Genomic DNA, 19207 nt, shown 5'->3' with positions numbered 1-19207 from the left:
GATGCATTTCATGTTTAATGTAAATGTTATCTTTGAGCCCTTGTTTTGACTGTGTGGTTTCTTTTGTCTGCTGCATCTCCCACAGCCATGTGAACCATTTCACAGGCATCGTGTATCAGAGTGTGTTACTGTCTCAGAAGCAGCCAGTCAGAACTGTCAGCATGGATGAGTCTGTTCAGCCCAACACTTCCCCTGCTCAGTGGCCAGGTAAGTCAGCCAAACCAAACACATTTTTGCCTGAATTAAAAGAAACAAAGTATATTTTTCTTATTATCGACAAGAACAAGAGCCAGTGAGATGTTTGAAAATCCCTGTACACTTAGCAACCCCCTCCTTTTGCTAGCTCCAGGCCGAATGCTCTGTATCTATTCCTACTGATGATATAAATTATTTAAAACAGGTCAACAATATGTGGTTTCATTTTTTTTAAGAAGTCACCGAAATTTCTTTAAACATCTTGAGCAATGTAGTTTTCAACTTTCAAAAAGTTTCTCCAATATGAGTAAACATTCACTGTTTTGTGGGTGCAATTTTCAATTCCAGATTAATACACATTTGGTGGTCTAGTGAGCAGCAAGCTGATGTAAGTGCGAATGACTTAAAACAAAATACAGTGCCCATGTTCATCAGGAACATGTCATTCGGGGCAAGAGTGTGGCTCATTGGGTTTTTAATAGTTATAGTGAGATCTTTGGCAGGAAGGAAAATACATGATAATAGGATTCGCTGTTGGTTTCGGTTTTGGAGATCAGAACACTGTATCAATAAAAAACGTTTGGGAGCTTGTCAATTTCCTTGTGTGGGCAACTTCTCCTTTTTATGTTTTGCTGTTTCTGGTCTGGCACCTGTAACCATCTGTGGTTGGATGTGCACTTTTTAAATGCTGTTGTATTTCTTTTGTCCTCTTCTCCCCTTCCCCTTTTTTTCCTCGTCCCCCTCTCCAGGTATCGTCTCCCTGATTCGCCTGTTGAGCTCAGCAGGTGAGGAGAGCCAGCCAGGCTTAACTGTGCTCCTCAGTGAGATCCTGACTGCTGTGTTCCTCAGCCTGTTTGTTCACGGCATGGCCACTCACTCCAGCAACGAGCTGTTTCGCATCGTGGCCCACCCGCTCAACAGCAAGCTTTGGGTGACAGTGTTCGGAGGAGGTGCCCGGATCCCTATCATAGAGAAACCGAGCAGCCCAACAAGAACACCCCCACCAGGTTAGTAAGGATTAGTTTGGCCCATCCACTTTTCTTTCTGATGGGCTGCCTGCTTGGCTGTCTCTCTGTGTGAGATTTTTCTTCTGGAGGTGACCCAGTAGCTAAATCAAATCAGTCCTGCTAAATTAATTGGGTTCCTGTCTGTAGGTCAGTGAAATCCATCAGCCTATTAGTGTGGGAGCTGTTTTTCTAACCCCCAGTCTGTGCTACTCTCTCACTGCTGGCAGAGGAAACCTGAAGTAATGCAACTGTAACTCCTGTTTATTTGACAAAATGTTTGCATTTTAAACTGTTTCTATTGTATTTTTAGGAAGATGTGTTAATACTTTGACGTTATGCAATTGTCATTAGCCAGGTTGGCTTATTTATTGTATGTGATGTGCAAATGCAGCTACAGTGGGTAGCGATGTGATGGAAGCAGATATCAAAGATGCTCAAATTAAGAAACTTTTTTTTTTTTCTCAACACCTCAGCCTCACCAAGCGGCTCAGACAGGAAGTCGAGAAGATTCAGACTTCTGTCATCACGCAGTGGATCCAGAGAGGAGTCTGGGATGGAGCGGGAGGGCCCGTCCAGCCCCAAGCATGTGCCTGTGGTGGAGCAAGAAGCTACCTCCATCCTGAAAGAACGATTTGTCCCTCCTGACCTCAGCATTTGGGATTACTTTATCACCAAGGTCATCTAGAATATCAATAATGACCCCACCAAAAAGAAACAAACAAGCAAAATATAAATAAAATAAAATAAAATAATATCCACTTCATTTCTTTCTTTATTGAGTGTATTGCCCTTTCAGTGAGACAATGTTTTATATGCAGGGTTTATTTATAACAACATAATTGTATTTTGAGCATATTACCTTTAATGCAGTTTTGTTTCTTTTTTTTCTTTGAGTGTGTTTGTCGGTCTCCGTCTTATTCATCATCATTGCTGTGTTCATGTGTCTTTTAGCCTTTGCTGCCACCATCAGAAAATAGAATTGAATATGACTCGGAGGAGAGTCAGGGCAGTCAAGATGAAGAAGATGATGATGACGAATATGAAGATGCGTTTGACCCCAACTCACCACAAAGAGAGCATTCGAACCACAATTCATACAGGTAATGACTCATCGCATAGTGTATATTACTGCAAAGAGTGACTCATCTTCACCTCAATTCAAGCTGCCTGGAGTAAACCTGCATGTATTTATAGTTGTTTGTGTCTTTATATTGACTTTGTACTCAGTTGCATCGTCTCTAAATTTTGCTCGACGTTCAGTCAGAACACATTTTTATGCTCCCAGATTTACTGAAGGGAGTGTTGGACTCATTTAGAGTATTTATATCCAAAATTGTAATCTTATTTCTAAACGGTGATTTCTTCTCCCAGTTGGTGTTTGATGCGTCTGGCAATGGTTCAGTTGGTGTTGGTCAACCTCAAATCCTTTTACCCCATGGCAGGATATGATCTAATGGGTAAACACATAAATACACCACAAATTTAAAAAAAAAAAAAAAAAAGAGGAAGTGACTGCTTGTCTTTGTCAAACTTATTGCTTTCTTGTTTGTGCACACCTGCTGCTATTTACCACAGATCTGCCTGTCGGCTCTCCTCTGTGTCATGCTGTGCTGAAGACTCTGCAGCGCTGGGAGCAGGTGTTGCAGAAAAGGTTGGAGATCTTCGGGGGCCCTCCTTCCAAGTACATCTCCACCCACCTCCAGGATGAAACAACCACACCCGGTCCTGCCCTGCTCAGACACAAGGCCCTGTATGAACCATCCAACACCCCTTTTAGGTATACCATGAGCTTTCAAATCAGCAGTCATCCTTGGTGTGTTATTTTGTTGTACGTATTTGGATTCACTCAGAATCTAAAAAACAAATGTTTCTGCATAGACAAAGCTAGTGACTTATTCTTTATGATATTGCTTCAAGCCTATGGATGTACCCTTTAGCTTTTACACATTATGAATTAGTGTTTAATATGATGATGTTCAGTTGATTACAGTTTGTCTACAACACCAAACATATCTGTACAACGCATCCGCATCAGTAAAATGCATGTGTACAAATGTATGTATGCACAAATTGTTTAAGATTAAGAGTTTTAGCCTTCAGCTGATGCAACCCCGGTAGACTTCCACAGGGCTTGTACAGTACATACTGTTGGGATTTAATGTTCTTGGAAGAACAGCAGTTACTGTATGTGAATCTGATGTGTTTCGCCTTAAGCATCAGTCACGTTGAGTTTACAGATCAGCAACAATGCCCCAAATCAAAAAACAATATTTTCTAACACATTTTGTTGTGCTTCAGTGAACTGGTACAGCTGATTTAATGAGCATTAGTGTTAACATGCAGGAGGTGTTCTTCTCGTTTCAGGACTAGCCACCCTTCGGCACTGCCAGTGAAGCGTCTGTGGCAATTTCTGGTGAAGCAGGAAGAAGTGCAAGAGACTTTCATTAGACACATCTTCACCAAGAAACGGGACCCGAATGAGGTACACAGAGTTTAGAGCCTGCCGGGCCCACTGCATGAATTGCCCCCATGTTGCACAGCTAGCACATTGTAATAGAACATTAACTACGTGGTTATAATAAAATCAGCAACATGTCTCTCTAATTACCCCCAGGCGAACTGCATCATTACTGCTTTCACATCCCTGTTGGCATGATTGTGCTTTTTTTGTGCTGCATGCCAACCACGTTTTATTACTGCCTCCAGTTGCATGTTGATGCTGTAATTTTATTCAAATAATTACACCCTGTTTGATTAACAGAACAATAATTCATTTTCTGTGTATGTTTGACTGCATGGATCATCACTGGTTTGTGTTGTATGTTGTCGTGTGTTTTGTGTGTGTGTGTGTGTGTGCGTGTGTGACTACCCTGTCCTGCTTCCCCAATCATTAAAGTCGGGTGAGGACCAGACTGACAAAATGAAATGTTCAGGGATGGAGGAGACAGGAAAATATCAGGTACTGCTGCTTCAGATAAACTGTGACTCACGGTATTGGGATGGGGATGGACTGGGTACCAAATCTCAGTGCTGACCAGATTGTATCCATTGAACCAAGTACTGAAAACTGTCAAGAGCCATAATTTAATTTCATTTGATCTGTACTTTATTTGTTATTTTATTCTTTGACCAGATATTTCCTGATTTCATAATAATTTTCCAAAAATTCTTGCTCTTAAACTTCAGTAAAGTCATGTGTTGGCACTGATATTTGAGAAATATGATCAAACAAAACCCAGCTGAGGGGGTGGTACAGATCTGGAAGATTATAATTAAAAAAATAAAATCAGTGTTCTATAAATCAAACCATGCCATTTGCTTATTTTTTTAGTATATAATTAAAAACATAACTTTCATCTCTTCTGTAAAGCTACATGATTATGACATGCCAGCTGTAAAAAATACTACCAGCACTCCTCACGGTGACCGACGAGAGCATCACTCTAAATGTGGTCTCAATATTGCAACAACATCAAGTTTGATTATTTGTAAAAGCTAAAACTGTAATTGTGATATTTATGATTAGTAACTCTCTGTATTAACTCTAAATCATAAATCTGACTTTCCAAAAACCAGTCTGCAGCAGAAAATGGCATTGTTTTATGTGTGTTTTTGTTGCATGTTCACAAAAATATGAGATGTTTTAATTGTTGAAAACAATTCTTAGCATTTGTCAAGACCAATTGATAAACACTGTTGTACAGATGTTGTGAAACCTTATGAAAAATACTTAATATCATCATACTGTAGTGTGAGTGATACAAACTACTGTTGATTAGATATGAGAGCATGCACATAATGTGTCATGTATTTGCCTCCTACAGTAGAATAGCAAATGTGGCCTGTCACATATGATCTAAGAAACATTAAAATTGTGATCTTGACAGAATTACAGTACATGTATTTTCTGGGCTATGAACTCTGTATGTTCCTGTCAGTATTTGATATTAATCTTACATTTAGTGGTCTAAATATTCATGCAAGTATGAACCATAAATCTTAAATTGCGCTGTACACTGATGCTTTATAGAGGTTTTCTAATCTTCTGGCTCTCAGTGTGCAAGCTGCCACTTTGTAGCTACTCCATTTGGCTCAGTGTTAATTAACCCAGTCTCTCAGAGGACAAGCTATGAAGCTGAATTGCTTCTGATTAATGGGCCCAACACTGTCGCAGTGAATCTGCGTCTCGCAGGGATTATGTGCTCGGTAAAAATGGCAAACCACCATATTTAGATTTCTACAAGTTAAGTTTTGCTTTATTCCTTCTGACAGAAAAAGACATGGTCTTTTCCCCTTGAATAAATTCAGTAAAGACTTTAATTCAATCTCGTGCTCAAAGGATGCCTGTCTCATTTTGAGTAACATGGCATCAAAATGCAACATCCCTATACAATATGCAGAGCTACAGTATAGCCTACTCTGCACACATCCCATAGGACTTGTGTGGTACAGTCTGTGCTTGTGCTCACCGCTCAAGGGCTGCTGTGCTCATGCTATCTCATGGTGTTAACCCAGTTATATGTGCTGCTGTGTTTCACTGTGTGGCCTGCATGCATCTCTAATGTCCTCTCCTAACCCTGAAAGGAAATACAAAGAAACACATTAGCATGCAAGTATAACACACGTATTTATTATATAGTGTAGAAAATAAACAGTAGGCCTGTCTTTAGCAGTCGCTCTGTTATAACATCAGCTCGCAATACCTACAGCAGATAATTTGTCTATTAAACCCCTCATGGATCTTTTCAGGTTATTGATTCTGTAGTGTAAGGGGAAATGTATCTGAAGTTATGGCTGTTATGTGTCTGCAGGAAATGTTAAGCTGAATTGCAGCTGCAATGTTTGAACCTCCACAGTGGTGATTTGTGTGTGTTTGTGTGCTCTTTCCTCTGTGCAGACTGAGTCAGATCTGGGCTTCCCCGGGGGAAAGGCACGCATCATCCACAAGGAGTCTGACATCATCACAGCCTTTGCCATCAACAAGGTACTAATCTTTTACACAGATGTCAGAGAGCGAGACAATACTGTGTACTATCAGAAAATAAGAGCCAGGGACTCCATCAGTTTGTTAGTCAGTCTGGTCAGTACTGGTACTTTTTTTTTTTGAAAAACCACAGAATGTCCAACTCCAGTATAATGTGTATGATTCATTTTGTTTCTGAATTTTATAATTGACCAGTCCGATGTTAGTCAGTGCATTAATCTGTGTGTTAAAGTCATTCTAGTTCTTTCTGGTATTGGGAAGACATTAAATACATAAGCATGCAGGAGTAAGTTTCTTCAATGAAAAAATATTCAACCTTGTTTCTGTGTATGAGACAGCCACACAAAAAATGAGCTGTTGGACTCATAACAGTGAATATTGGACTAATAGGTAGCCAGAAACATACAAATACTGGTCCAGTGATATTGTCGCCTTCTGAAGTGGTGGTGAATGGTTTTAACCCAGCTGTGCATGGTAACAGTGTTTCGTGATGTGGTGAAACAGATGTGCTACTTGTCAAATAACATTTATTCTTCTGAATTTGAAGGTTTAAACTGTGGTGCTCTCAAAGGGATTTTTTTTTTTTTAATCTGTATTTCAAGTCATAGTTTCTCTTTGACCAACCGACTTTCAAATTCAAAGCACACAATTCGAAATCATATTGTTTTGGCCAGTGGCACAGCTCTTACACCATATCCTAACACCTTTGATGTTATTGAGCTGGTGTTTTCTTTCTTTGCAGTAGCAAGAGGTTCACACTGTCATACTCTTGCTTGAATCTAGCTATTTATTTAATGGGTAACAACGGTGCTGGCTTCTTCTGAACAACAACAATCAAAGGAAGGTGCACCTCAGGTCATCATTAACAGCAACAAGGTGTATGGTTTTGGTACACCAGGCAGAAAAGAGTTGGGAAAAGTCTTTGTCTCACTCTTGTGGACCTTATAACTAGCTCAGAATTTTCACATACATTAAGCCTCGCCCTATTTCTTACCCTTATCCCCTCTGTCATCTGCTTATCTCTTTCCCCATTTGCTGTCTCTGTCTGTCTCCCAGGCAAATCGTAATTGTTTGGTCATGGCGTCCACCCATGACATTCAGGAGTTGGATGTGTCATCCATCTTGGCCACACAGATCTTGACATGGATTGACGACGAAGAGGCTGAAACCAAAGGGTAAGGGAACGATCTGTCTGTGTGTGTGTGTGTGTGTGTGTGTGTGTGTGTGTGTGTGTGTGTGTGTGTGTGTGTGTGTGTGCGCGTGCGTGCGTGTACTGTACGTGCTGAGGCCAGAGGCTGTGAATGTTCATCCAGAGTAACATCAAGTCAACTTTTCACCCTCATACCAACAGAGCTTAATTGAGTGTGAACGAGGGACAATATGATTGGTTCAGTAATGTGTAGGTGATTATATTATATTATTAAACCATGTCTTTTGTTTTTCTACATATTTCTCTGTTAAAGCCTCTGCTATAGCTTCAGCAGATAATGCTGGTGTAATTTTGGCTGAGGTGTTTTAGTTTCTCTGATAAGGATCTTACCTTGCCTGATGAAATCCTCATGAGGTGTTTCATAATATACATAATTATGATTCTGTTTCTGTAGTGTCAGTAGTGATGACTTCCTGGTGGTGCACGCACGCGATGACTTCGCCGCCCTCCATGGCACCACACCGTATACTCACAGTACCCCTGGCACACCCATCAACATGCCTTGGCTGGGAGGAATGCAAACAGGCCGGGGTGCATCTGTGGTGAGCTCTAAATCTCAATTTGTATGTGACGCTATTACCAGAGCCATTTGTTCTTCTCCTAAATTATTTTTCCTGGTTCCTGTCTGTGTTTAAAGGGCCATGCAAGTTGTTTTTGCATGTTTTCAGGCGTTAACTACAAATTGCTAATACTTCATATGCTGATAGACATTTCTCAGGCATACAACTTTGCAACGTTAGAGCTGATTGTAGGTGGGTGTGAGCCAGTATAGACAGGAGATCAAAGTAATTTTTCAAGATAGGAGGCCAAATATTCCCCAGTGCAAGCTTCCATAAAATAATCTCCACTTGAAGTTTCAACTAAACTCCAAAAAGATCAGCAGTATGGTCCCTTAAGCTTGAATAGACGGTACAGTGATGATTGAAGTGAGTTTAGTATACTCCTCACTGCTTTTCTGGAATTAATTGATGTTGTCTGTTGCACTGGATCTGTCCTTCTTTGTACTCAAAGCAAAATCCTCAAAGCAGTTTAAATGACTTTAATTAATTATTCATTTTTGTCTGGGCTCAGTTTGCCAAAAGCATCGTGGCTGCTAACATTAGCTTCCCTCATTGACTTACAAAAGAACAAAGATGTTGCTGACTCCTACAGCTTGTGAGACACCAGACTCAAACCTGTAACATTTTTATCCTTTTCTAATGAAAAAATCTGTTAAAGCTATTAAAATGAGTGGAGAAACTTGGCATTAGCAAGTGGAGAGGGAGATTGATTTGATTGTGGTGATAGCAGTGTTTTTGAATCGAGTATTTGTGAGTCATGTTTGTTGATATTAACCAGCTCGCTCATCGCTCTTGATATGCAGACTGGACCGTAAGAGCCACTCTGCATCGTAATTATTTTACCAACCAGTCAGGCTGTGTGCTCAAGGTTGGAGTCGAATACATTAAGAGACAATAAATAAAATCCTTGGCAGACATTGCTGATAATGTTCTCATTTCTAGGCCACCAGTCTCGCTACAGCACAGCAAATACTAACTGAGCTTCACTATATTAAGACAGTTTATGCTCTGGTGGTAGACCAACCATCCATTCATGCTGTAACTTAAATGCAGAACTGAGTAGGTTCTTTGGTGGATTCATTAGGATCAGGATTCTTCTGATTTTGTAAGTGAATTTTAATCACAGACATGCACAGGGAAATGTTACAGCACTTTTCATTTTTACATAACAGTTAACAGCACTCTTACCAGACCAAACCTCATAGCATTTCTGCGGTTTGAGGTGAATTTGACTTGAATGCAGTCACATTCATGTAAAGGCTACAGGAAATAAAACACACATCTTGTTCGTGTATTAAGTGTAATGATTCATTATCTCTTGGTCACAAAGACACGACACCTGGTCGTGCTCAAGGAGGGTCTCGGGTGTTGGATGTGAGATGCACCTTTTGCTGTTGCTTTGGCCCTCCATTCAGTCTCGATTGCTTCCCTGTGTGACCAGGTTTCTTCTGATGTTCACAGTCTGTTTACAGTATTCATTCAGTCACTAAAATGCTCCTCCTCTTCACTTTTCTTCTCCCAGATGATCAAGAGAAATATCAACAACGTGAGAAGAATGACCTCCCATCCCACGCTGCCTTACTGTGAGTACAACTGACATCTGTCAGCACATCAGAAAGGTATCCGCCACTGACAGGTGCTGTGCAGACATCACATTTCTCCATTAAGAAGCCTTTAGGGGTTTATTATGTCACACAAAAAGCTCCTCTTACACAGATATTTAGTAAATGGCAAACTTTTTCCCCTTCTGGTCAAAGTGTTGCTGCTGATTTAGAGAAGGCTGAGTGAGTCTTGTATTTTCCAGGCAAACTGCCGTGAGGATTCAGTTTTGAAGTGTTTCGTGTGTGTCAAGTGACCTGTTTCTTTCATCTATTATAAATAGATGATTTTGGAAGCAAAGAAACGCCAAAGCCTCATGTTGGGACCAGAATCCTCAACAAGATGCACTACAAAATGAGCCGAACATCCCCCTTCCCCTCACACCCTTTTCCTATTTTGCAGACCTGACGGGAGCTCAGGATGGTAGCGTGAGGATGTTTGAGTGGGGTCACTCCCAGCAGATCATCTGCTTCAGAAGTCCAGGCAACTCCAGGGTCACCAGGATACGATTCAACCACCAGGGAAACAAGGTTATAACATCATGCTTTTACTTTAAGTCAGTGCTTCTCAATTATTTTCTGTTGCGCCCCCCCCCAGCAAGTAGAAAACAATTCGCGCCCCCCCCCCACCGCGACTATAAATAATAGTAATAATAATAATATGTAATAATATGTAATAATATGTAATAATAGGATGCTAACAATTCTCGCTGGTTTACTGAAGTAGCATTCACAAAGCGGGATGATTGTTGGCAATATTCGGCACGTTTTGGCTGAAAAAACTCCAGCGGCTTATCAGCATGATTGGGATGTAATGTCTTCAAGTGGCGCCTTAATTTATTAGGCTTCATGCTGTCCGCTGCCGACATTTTTAGACAGTAAACACACCGGTCTGTCGTCTCCCACTGTAGTCACAGTGAAGCCAAGCGCTACATATGCTTCGTCATATTTCCTCGTCTTAGCTTTCGGGTGAGTTACTTTTGTCTCATTATCTTCGTCTCTCTCCGCCTTTCTTGTCATCCCTGTTAAAAATTTCTTCATGTTGTCTCTTAAGGGTTCGTTTACTGCACTTCATATCGCCTGCTCGGTGCAAAAAAGCCGCTACACCATAGAGCTAATACTCCCTGCGCACACTCTGACAATGAGAGCGCCACTGCCAACTACTGTAGTGGATGTGCAATTACACTTTATTCTAGTACGGCAAAAAAAGCATGTTCCCCAGGGTCACACGCGCCCCCCCTGACCTGGCCTAGAAATGAGACCTGGGGGCGCCCCACTATTTGAGAAGCACTGCTTTAAGTGATGGCAGTAGCTGATTTGTGTTGGTCAACGATTTAGCTTGGTACCCAGTTGTCAAGATATTGGGTCCATCAGGTAGATGGACATACTGCGGAGCCAATCAGAGAATCAGAATATGCACCTAAGCTGTGATGAACTCTGGTTAAGTGAGCAAGATTGACAGCACTTTGTGTGACGCTCATGCTACAACACGTTGTGGAGTTGATAAAGCTAAACTGTAGCAGTCAGCAGTTTATTTGACAACAGGTAGCTCGAGAACTAACCAGCACGGTGATTTTGTAAAATGACACAGTGGAGAAGGAGAAAATGACATCTCCCGACACATTGTGTTCTATGGCAAACAACTGGCTAGCAAAAAAAAAAACTCTGTCTCAGTGTAGACTACTAGCTAACACTAAAACAGTGTAGGTAATGCAACCACCGAAAAGAATTGGGGGTGAAATTGGTGCACTGCAGGGCTTTTTTTTTTGTTCTGCTTGCTGTACTTGAATGTTGATTACCATCTCCCAAAATTCAATGAAGACTATTTTAATAATGGAAAACAAATGAACTGCTATATTTTGTGCAGTTTCTGCATGCCTGTATTATTTAACCTTCTCATACAATCTTTATGTAAATAATTAATTCTTACTGGGACGTACGCCCAAGCGCCATTGGTTGAAAGCAGCTCTTTCTAACATTTTAACATTTTTTTTTCTACCCCTTACCTGATTGCATACTGAGAACAAACTGAAGAATCAAGTGCCTCCATACAGATGTCAGGATATTCAGAGCTTTCTCAAAGACATTGAATCGAACGCAACTGGACTTGGTTATATGTCTTTGAAGACATTTCGCCACTCATCCAAGAGCCTTCATCAGTTCATGCTCATCAAGACTAGACTAGTCCAGTTCTGATGAGCACATCTTCAAAGACATATAACCAAGTCCAGCTGCGTTTGATTCAATCTCTTTGAGATAGCTGTGACCTGGATAAATGATAATATCCAGACATTCACACATTCTGAGCTTTGCAGTCCGATTGCATTGTGATGTGAGCCTGTCAGATTCAGCAACATTTTCACACTTCCTCTCATAACTTTGCCATTCAGGCACAAACCACAGTGGGGAGTTTGGCTTCAGCACACATTGTTCTTCAGCTGAGTGAGTCAACTGCTCTGAACTCAGGAACACGCCTCAAGCTAATAATTTTCTCAGATGGTGCCTCTCCTGTGCCAGTGCTATCTTGTTCTGTTCTGGCCAAAAGAGTGAAATATGCTTTTATAAAAAAAAAAAAAATGGGAAGAGAGGACATGCAAAGCATTTGATTTCAGTTATGTAAGTGGTGCTTGGACTGATGAGGCTGGTGACATGATTTGGAAGATAATTTGAGCACAAACAAACCCACGTGAAGCGAACAACTTTCCTCAGCGTGTGTGCCAACACAGGACGAGCGCCCGTCAATATGTTCTTGTCTATCTGTGTAGAACCAACGACGATTCTAACTTCATTTCAGCAGAGTCTGATATCTGCTATGTGAATGTTTTGTGTAGTTTGGTATCGTAGATGCTGATGGAGGTTTGAGCCTCTGGCAGACCAACACAAGTGGGAACGCGCCCAAACCATATCTGGTAAGAAACTCACAAATCTACCTTTTTTTTTTACCCCCAGCATCTTTGTTTTTCCATTTTGTCTGTCTAGACCTTCTCAGTGTCCTCACACTTCATTGCTGTCATTCTCATTTTTGTTTACTCTTCCCCTGCGTCTCTATTACTGTCACTATTAGTAACCGTCTTGTTTGTTTCTCTTTGTCAGACCTTGCAGTGCCACAACAAGACAGCTCATGACTTTGTCTTTGTGGGCTCCTCCTCCCTCATTGCTACTGCGGGTCTTTCAACAGACAACAGGTACGAGAGACTTTCATCTCCAGTCCCTCTAATCGCTTCTGTTCCATGAACCTTTAATAAAAGAAGCTAAATCTGTCCTGCTGTGGACAGCAGGGACAATGACATCCTGTGATTAAAATGTTAGAATTGATATTAATTTGGTCATTTTTGACTCCACAGAAATGTTTGTCTGTGGGACACTCTGGTGACTCCTGCAAACAGCCTTGTACATGGTAAGAGTCAGCACAAGCAACAGTTTTCATCATTGTTTAACTGCTGGCTGGGTTTTTTTTTTTTTTTTTTTTTGAAACAAAAATCTGTATCCATCTCCTGAGATGTGAATATTTGCTGTTGTCGTTCATTTTCCATTATAATAAACTGATTATATTGTGGACTGTTGATGTTAATGGATAAATTGAGGAAATGAATGGATGAGTAATTGTAGCATGAAATCCTAGTGATGATATATTTTCCCACCATATCTTCTCCTCTCTGTCCATCTGTATTATTTCTTAATGCTTTTCCTTGATTCTATCTTCTTCCTTCCTGACTTATCCATCTTTAAAATAAATAAATAATAATAATAATAAAAAATCAATCCCTCCTTTCTCTCTCTCTCACACCTCAGCTTTCTGCTGCCATGAGTCTGGTGCCACAGTGCTTGCGATGGCCCCCAGGCATCAGCTGCTTATCACAGGCGGGAGGAAAGGCTGGATCAGCATCCTGGAGCTTCCCCACAAACACCAGCGTCAAAGCTTCCAGGCCCACGACTCACCGGTCAAAGCTCTAGCTGTCGATCCGACCGAGGACTGCTTTATCAGTGGATCATCGGAGGGCAACATCAGGGTATTTTTTGATTTTCATCATTTCCCATCCCTAAGTTGATTCATGCATTTCAATACATTACAGTTGGATAAATATGAAATCTGGGGAGTTATATTCCAGACAGGGAAATATATGAATACTTATTAGTGTGTGTTGACAGCTTTCAAGGTCAGTTGCAGGTACACACCAGACCGTTCGCTCCTATAGTGAATCTCCCAGAAAGGATAATAATTTTAAGTCTGTTTTTTTTTTCTCCCATTCATTTTATCTGAGACCTTCACTGGCAACAGTAATTCTGCGAAGTTGGATTATGAAAACAGTTTAAATCGTTTCCCCTTCACAAAGTTTGGCCGTACCTGATACAACAGTCCTGCAGGACTGTGTTTAGCCCCAGGGTTTGAATGACTGTTGCATCTGTCCATGGAGATACTGTGTGCCACCACAGTCAGTCAATAATAATGTCACACGATTATGATTGATTAAACACCTGCTCAGGACAATAGTGTTAACGATGGAGGCAAAAGTGACATGGAAAAAGGCAAAGGAAAGTGTTTTGACTGAACAGGCAGGAGATGTGACCGTCTTCAGCTAATATATTTCCAGAAACAGCGGGGTCTTTCATCTTTTAGACTTGAATATGTTGGTGCAGATCACACAGCTGTCACTCCAAGGATGAAGCCACTGCCTTACGCAGACATGCAAGAAATGGTGCAGTGCTCGTCTGCTTGAAATTCAAATGACTTCCATTCTGGATGATTGCTCACAAAAATCTCCAAAGCTCATTGTATATATTGACTGATTGAAAATTTAACACGGGTGTGCTGCAGATATATAAGCTGCAAAAGTGTTTAATGAGAGTTCATGGAAATGGAAGATTAACTAATATGCACAGACTTGAGTCTATGAAATAACTTATCAAATAATAAAGCTCCCAGGCTGGGAATATGAATGAACTAATGTGGTGGTTCTCAGTGGACCTCATTGGTTCCTACTAAAAATCTGTGAAAACATTTCACAAATATATTGTTACTGGTATAGCACCAAGATGGTGTGTATGGGATCAAGTCAGAGATAAGAAAAGTTAAAATCATGAAACATAAAAAATGTAAATAAAATGCTATATGGAATTAAATGGAAAATGACCCTCAAACTTCTACATACATTTACATTTACATTTCTAGGCAACCTCTCGCTAAACAGGAAGTGGTTTACAGGAATGAGCCGAGATGATAGCCAAGAACATAGACAGCAGTGCCTCATCCTGCTACAGAGGACATTTTACATTGTCTTTCTTCATCTCTTTATCTTTGTTTTGGAATAAGCTAAATCGGGCTTCAATTATACAGACCTGTTCGAAGGATGAATTCAGCGTTGGTATTTTCATGGCATTTGTCCACAATAGGAAAAGTACATTTAACAATACTCTTTAGTGTTCTGTAGTGTTTAAAAGAAATCTCTTTGCCAGCTCTTCAGTACATAAAGTATTCCCTCCTTCCCTGCGTTCCCCAGGTTTGGAGCCTGGCCACACAGTGTCCACTCTACACCTTTCCCAACGAGCACGCTCGCCAGTCGCTGTTCAGGAACCTCGGCACAGGGGTCATGCAGATCGAGGTGGGACCGGCCAATCACGTCTTCTCTTGCGGCGCTGACGGAACCATGAAGATGAGGATCCTCCCCAACCGCTTCAGTGTTGTCAACAACCACAACAACAACCAAGGCAACCTCAAGAACGACGTCAAGTTCTTCATATAGACAGAGATAAAGAAATAGGGCGTTAAAAGCAATTTAATTAGATAATGTGAAGTTTATTTTATGATCAAGCCAAGTCGCTAGCAGTGGAAATGCCTGATTGGATCAGAGGTCGTCGTGGGTCAAGTGTTATCAGTATAAATGAAGGTTGATTATTCACAGGATTTGGAGACATTCACAGAGTGACAGCGTGTCGTGATCTCGCGGCCCAACGGGGATCGCGCAAAGAAGCGATCGCCTCTGCTGTGCTTTGTTTTTCCTTTGGGACGTGAACCCAGATTTGACGTTAAAGCCGACCAAAAGCAGGAGCTTCTACAATTGTTTTAAACTGTAGTGGAAGTTTGTTTAAGTGGGCACAGGGTAACGACCGAGGGCACAGTCAGTTGGAATAAACTGAAAAGGAGACACCAACTCACAGATTGTCCAAAGCAGACTCCGCTGAACAGCACATGGAGAGCCTTTTATATTTGCACAAGAAGTGAAGCTGTAGAAGGAACAGGAGTGACAAGAGACTGTGACGATTTAAAGCTGCAGCATTGTTCTTCTCACACAGCATCACCTTATCGCTTACTTCATATTAGTGAAGCAGTCATGATAGTGGAGGCTCCTCAGGAATCACTGCTGGAGTGTTTTGGATATCGTACGGGGACGAAAAGTGATCCCTTCTGGGGTTTGAACGTCACCAAAAGACTGTATGCCACTGTCGAACGTGCTCAGCACAACAGAGTAAGGCCAATGGACGTCGTACAAAGCACATTATGCCCAGTCACAAGAATCCATGGCACATTCAGGTGCTCCATATACATTTGTGAACACCAGTGAAAAGCAGAGGACCAGGTGTTTGTCACGATCAAACTACAGGATGTCAATTTCATATCACTCTTATTGTTTTAATTTTAGACATCTGGCTGATGTCCTTTTCCCAGCCTGTCTCGAAATGAACATTTTGATTTTATGATATGTGTCAGTCTTCTTATTTAGCACTAACTCTCCGCCAGAAAGCCAATAAGCCTGTTTCCCTACTTTATCTTATTTTTCATGGACTGCCTGAATGCGCCATTTCTCTTAATCTTTTTTGCACATAAAAATTAAGGTAAATTATTTGTAGTGTAATGCATATGACTATACAAGACTGGATGGCAGTAAAGCAGTCCAGGCCTTTGTTAATAAGATTAAAATATATTACAGTGTTAGCTTATCCTGGCCTAGATTTAACCAGTGGTATTAATAAGTGTCCTTAATCTCTAAAAACTACTTCTGTAGTACTATAGTACCGTTGGACCTGATGATTATTATTGATATTAAGTTGTACAAAGTAGCTTTAATTTAACAAGGCCCTCGTTGGTATGGGACACTACGAATAATACCTACTCTGGCTGTGTGTTGTTGTTTTGAAATGTTTATTAAGCTTAAGAACACGTAGCAGGAAACTTTGCTGATGACAATGGAAATGGGTTTGGATGGGTGGAGCAGTTCGACAAGTTTTAATGAATGTTCAGTTTTGTTGTTGAAATTGTTTTATTCCAATAACAATGCACTTCGATTTCATTGACTCCAACTTTCATCTTCCATATGGACCATAATTGAAAACTGCCTTTGGAAACAGTATTGTTTGCCTTGTCTTAATTTTATCAGCAGACTTGCTTTATCTGGCTTGCCATTCAGTTCCTTTGTCATAATTATGGTGATTACATTATCTTAACTTTTTTTTTTGTTTGTTTGTTTTTTTAAATCATGCAGTTTCTAGATATATGATCCAAAAATGCAGCACATCGCCTTTAGTAGTACATGCTTGGAAAATGTAATCTAGGTTGGTGTGTAATGCGTCTTCCACATATATAAGGAAGGCGGTTCAGCTGCCCTATAGCCGTTTTAGTCTGGAAGAGTATAATCCGTTAAGCTATCTACCTATGTAACCTGGTTATGCTGCTATTAGGAAACAAATATACATTAGCTTTGATTTCAGGGAGGACAAACTGAGGAAAACCTTTTAGATGAAGCAGATTTATTGTAGTTATGTATAATCAGATCAACAGACGAGGCATCTCGCCAAGTGTAATCACAAACAAGTCGCAGATAAACAGTAAAGACAAGAAACCACTTTATGAAGAATATCACTCCTAACAACTCTTGGTGTATTTATAAAATGTGTTCATATTACGGATTAGAGGCTGATTGATCAAAAGGCAGGTTTGATCTTTGATTCTCATTGGTTTACCATTTATTTTTTTCTCGTTATTTCCTCACGTAGGCTTGAACAACCACATTGTGATTTTTTGCTTTCCCCACAAATCTGAGTGGTTGGAAAATGATGTGTACTCCTGCAGTAACTTGAGAATAAAACAGTTTTTATCAAGGCCAAACTATATGTACTCCTAGAGAACCAGAAGGATATAATACATGTCATCAAAGCAAAAACTCACATGCCAAACAGATCAGTTTAACTACATCGTGTCAGGATGTAGCTGTAGCATGAGTAGATTAAACAAACTCACTTGGCTTCCCCCCCCCCCCAATCTTACAAATGTGAATAGATAATTCTAATTTTATAATGAAGATATTATGTAAATTGATGTATCATATAAAGAAAATGTACTGCTGTAATTAAAAAAATATATATATATAAGCTGAGCAGATGTTTTTTGTAATTTTGAATCATTTTGTCTCAGCTTCAGTGGGATGCAGTTCATAAATTGTCACAAATTGGGAGAATTATTAGAAAGAAAAAAAAATCCACAGAACTTCTCCACACTGGGTCAGATATACAGCCAGATACTCATTACGCCACGTTTTACATCTAAAGCTCCATGACCTATTCTGCAGTACATAAACTCTATAGACAAAAGTTATAGGACACCTTACCATTACAACAAGGACTTTAATGCAGCTGTTGCAGCTAAAACGCACTTCTTTCCACAAGATTTTGCAGTGTTTCTGTGGGAATTTTTGCCCATTCATGCCGAAGAGCATTTGTGAGGTCAGACACTGATGTTGGACCAAAACGTCTGGCTCGCAGTCTCCACTCCAGTTCATCCCAAAGGTGTTGGATGGGGTCAGGACTCTGTGTGGGCCAGTCAAGTTCTTCCACACCAAACTCATCCGACCATGTCTTTATGGACTTTGCTTTGTGCACTGGGACACAGTCATGCTGGAATAGAAAAGGGCCTTCACTAACCTGTTGCTACAAAGTTGGAAGCTTAGCATTGTCCAAGATGTGTTTGTATGGTGAAGCATTACAATTCCCCTTCACTGGAAGTAAGAGACTGAGCCCAAACCCCTGAAAAATAGCCCCATAAAGAAGCATGTCTGGATACTTTTGTATACGTTTCATAGCGTCTCTGTCGTGACTGCAGCATCTGGGACGTGAAACCGTCTCTGACACGAGTGCCCTGTGGAGTTTATTCTGAAACGTTGATTTCATACATTCAGCGTTAGTCACTAACTTGCATTGTGTGTGTCCTTGAGATCCTGACAAACATGTTAAATGCATTTCCATCCTCAGAGCACATGCAGAGTCTGTTCTTTTATGCATATTTTAAACCCTGCATTGTTAACATCTATGGTTGCCTGCTCAGTCTTCTTCTCTGTCTCTGTTGCTACATTTCTATCAAGTCAGTGGAGCAGTGTAAACCCAGCAGCAGTATCATGTTGCCCCAGTGCTTGTGCCCCGTAACAAACAAGGGGGTGTTCATGAAAACATTAGCCCACAGAGCTTCTGGTGGTCAGAGACTCCACAGGGCACGTTTAAACCTGCATGTTTTTTGGCCACCAGCAGAAACAGTTTAACACAACAATTAGTGAAACAACGCTGATCATTTGTAGTCTGTGTCCACCATACAAATGTAGCTTTGTGTAACTGGCTCTTCAGCTGTGTGTAAATGCTGTGTGTGTGTGTGTCGGTGGGCGCTGAGCAGG

At 40.7% G+C, this 19207-nt stretch overlaps 1 protein-coding gene across 6 annotated transcripts in view; it reads left to right on the top strand.

Annotated features, from left to right (window-relative positions):
* Window positions 1-17481, top strand: part of LOC124058500 (dmX-like protein 1) — a 51169-nt gene extending 33688 nt beyond the window's left edge. For 4 of the 6 annotated variants that reach the window (XM_046387835.1, XM_046387832.1, XM_046387833.1 and 1 more), the window contains 18 exons: window positions 86-207; window positions 945-1202; window positions 1676-1878; window positions 2154-2302; window positions 2574-2659; window positions 2778-2979; window positions 3567-3684; window positions 4099-4161; window positions 6100-6186; window positions 7243-7361; window positions 7791-7938; window positions 9479-9539; window positions 9958-10085; window positions 12386-12463; window positions 12648-12739; window positions 12899-12951; window positions 13347-13564; window positions 15053-17481. In XM_046387835.1, coding sequence (XP_046243791.1) covers window positions 86-207; window positions 945-1202; window positions 1676-1878; window positions 2154-2302; window positions 2574-2659; window positions 2778-2979; window positions 3567-3684; window positions 4099-4161; window positions 6100-6186; window positions 7243-7361; window positions 7791-7938; window positions 9479-9539; window positions 9958-10085; window positions 12386-12463; window positions 12648-12739; window positions 12899-12951; window positions 13347-13564; window positions 15053-15295 — 2428 coding nt within the window. In that variant the 3' untranslated portion in view covers window positions 15296-17481. Of the gene's footprint in view, window positions 1-85; window positions 208-944; window positions 1203-1675; window positions 1879-2153; window positions 2303-2573; window positions 2660-2777; window positions 2980-3566; window positions 3685-4098; window positions 4162-6099; window positions 6187-7242; window positions 7362-7790; window positions 7939-9478; window positions 9540-9957; window positions 10112-10853; window positions 12143-12385; window positions 12464-12647; window positions 12740-12898; window positions 12952-13346; window positions 13565-15052 lie in introns of those variants that run through there. The other 2 variants (XM_046387836.1, XM_046387837.1) reach the window with 2 other exon arrangements.
* The last annotated feature ends 1726 nt before the right edge of the window (window positions 17482-19207 follow it).

Source organism: Scatophagus argus, chromosome 4 (assembly GCF_020382885.2).
Source record: "Scatophagus argus isolate fScaArg1 chromosome 4, fScaArg1.pri, whole genome shotgun sequence".
NCBI lineage: Eukaryota > Metazoa > Chordata > Actinopteri > Scatophagidae > Scatophagus > Scatophagus argus.
Note: the sequence above shows the minus strand (reverse complement) of the source record. Positions and strands in the feature narration are given on the sequence as shown.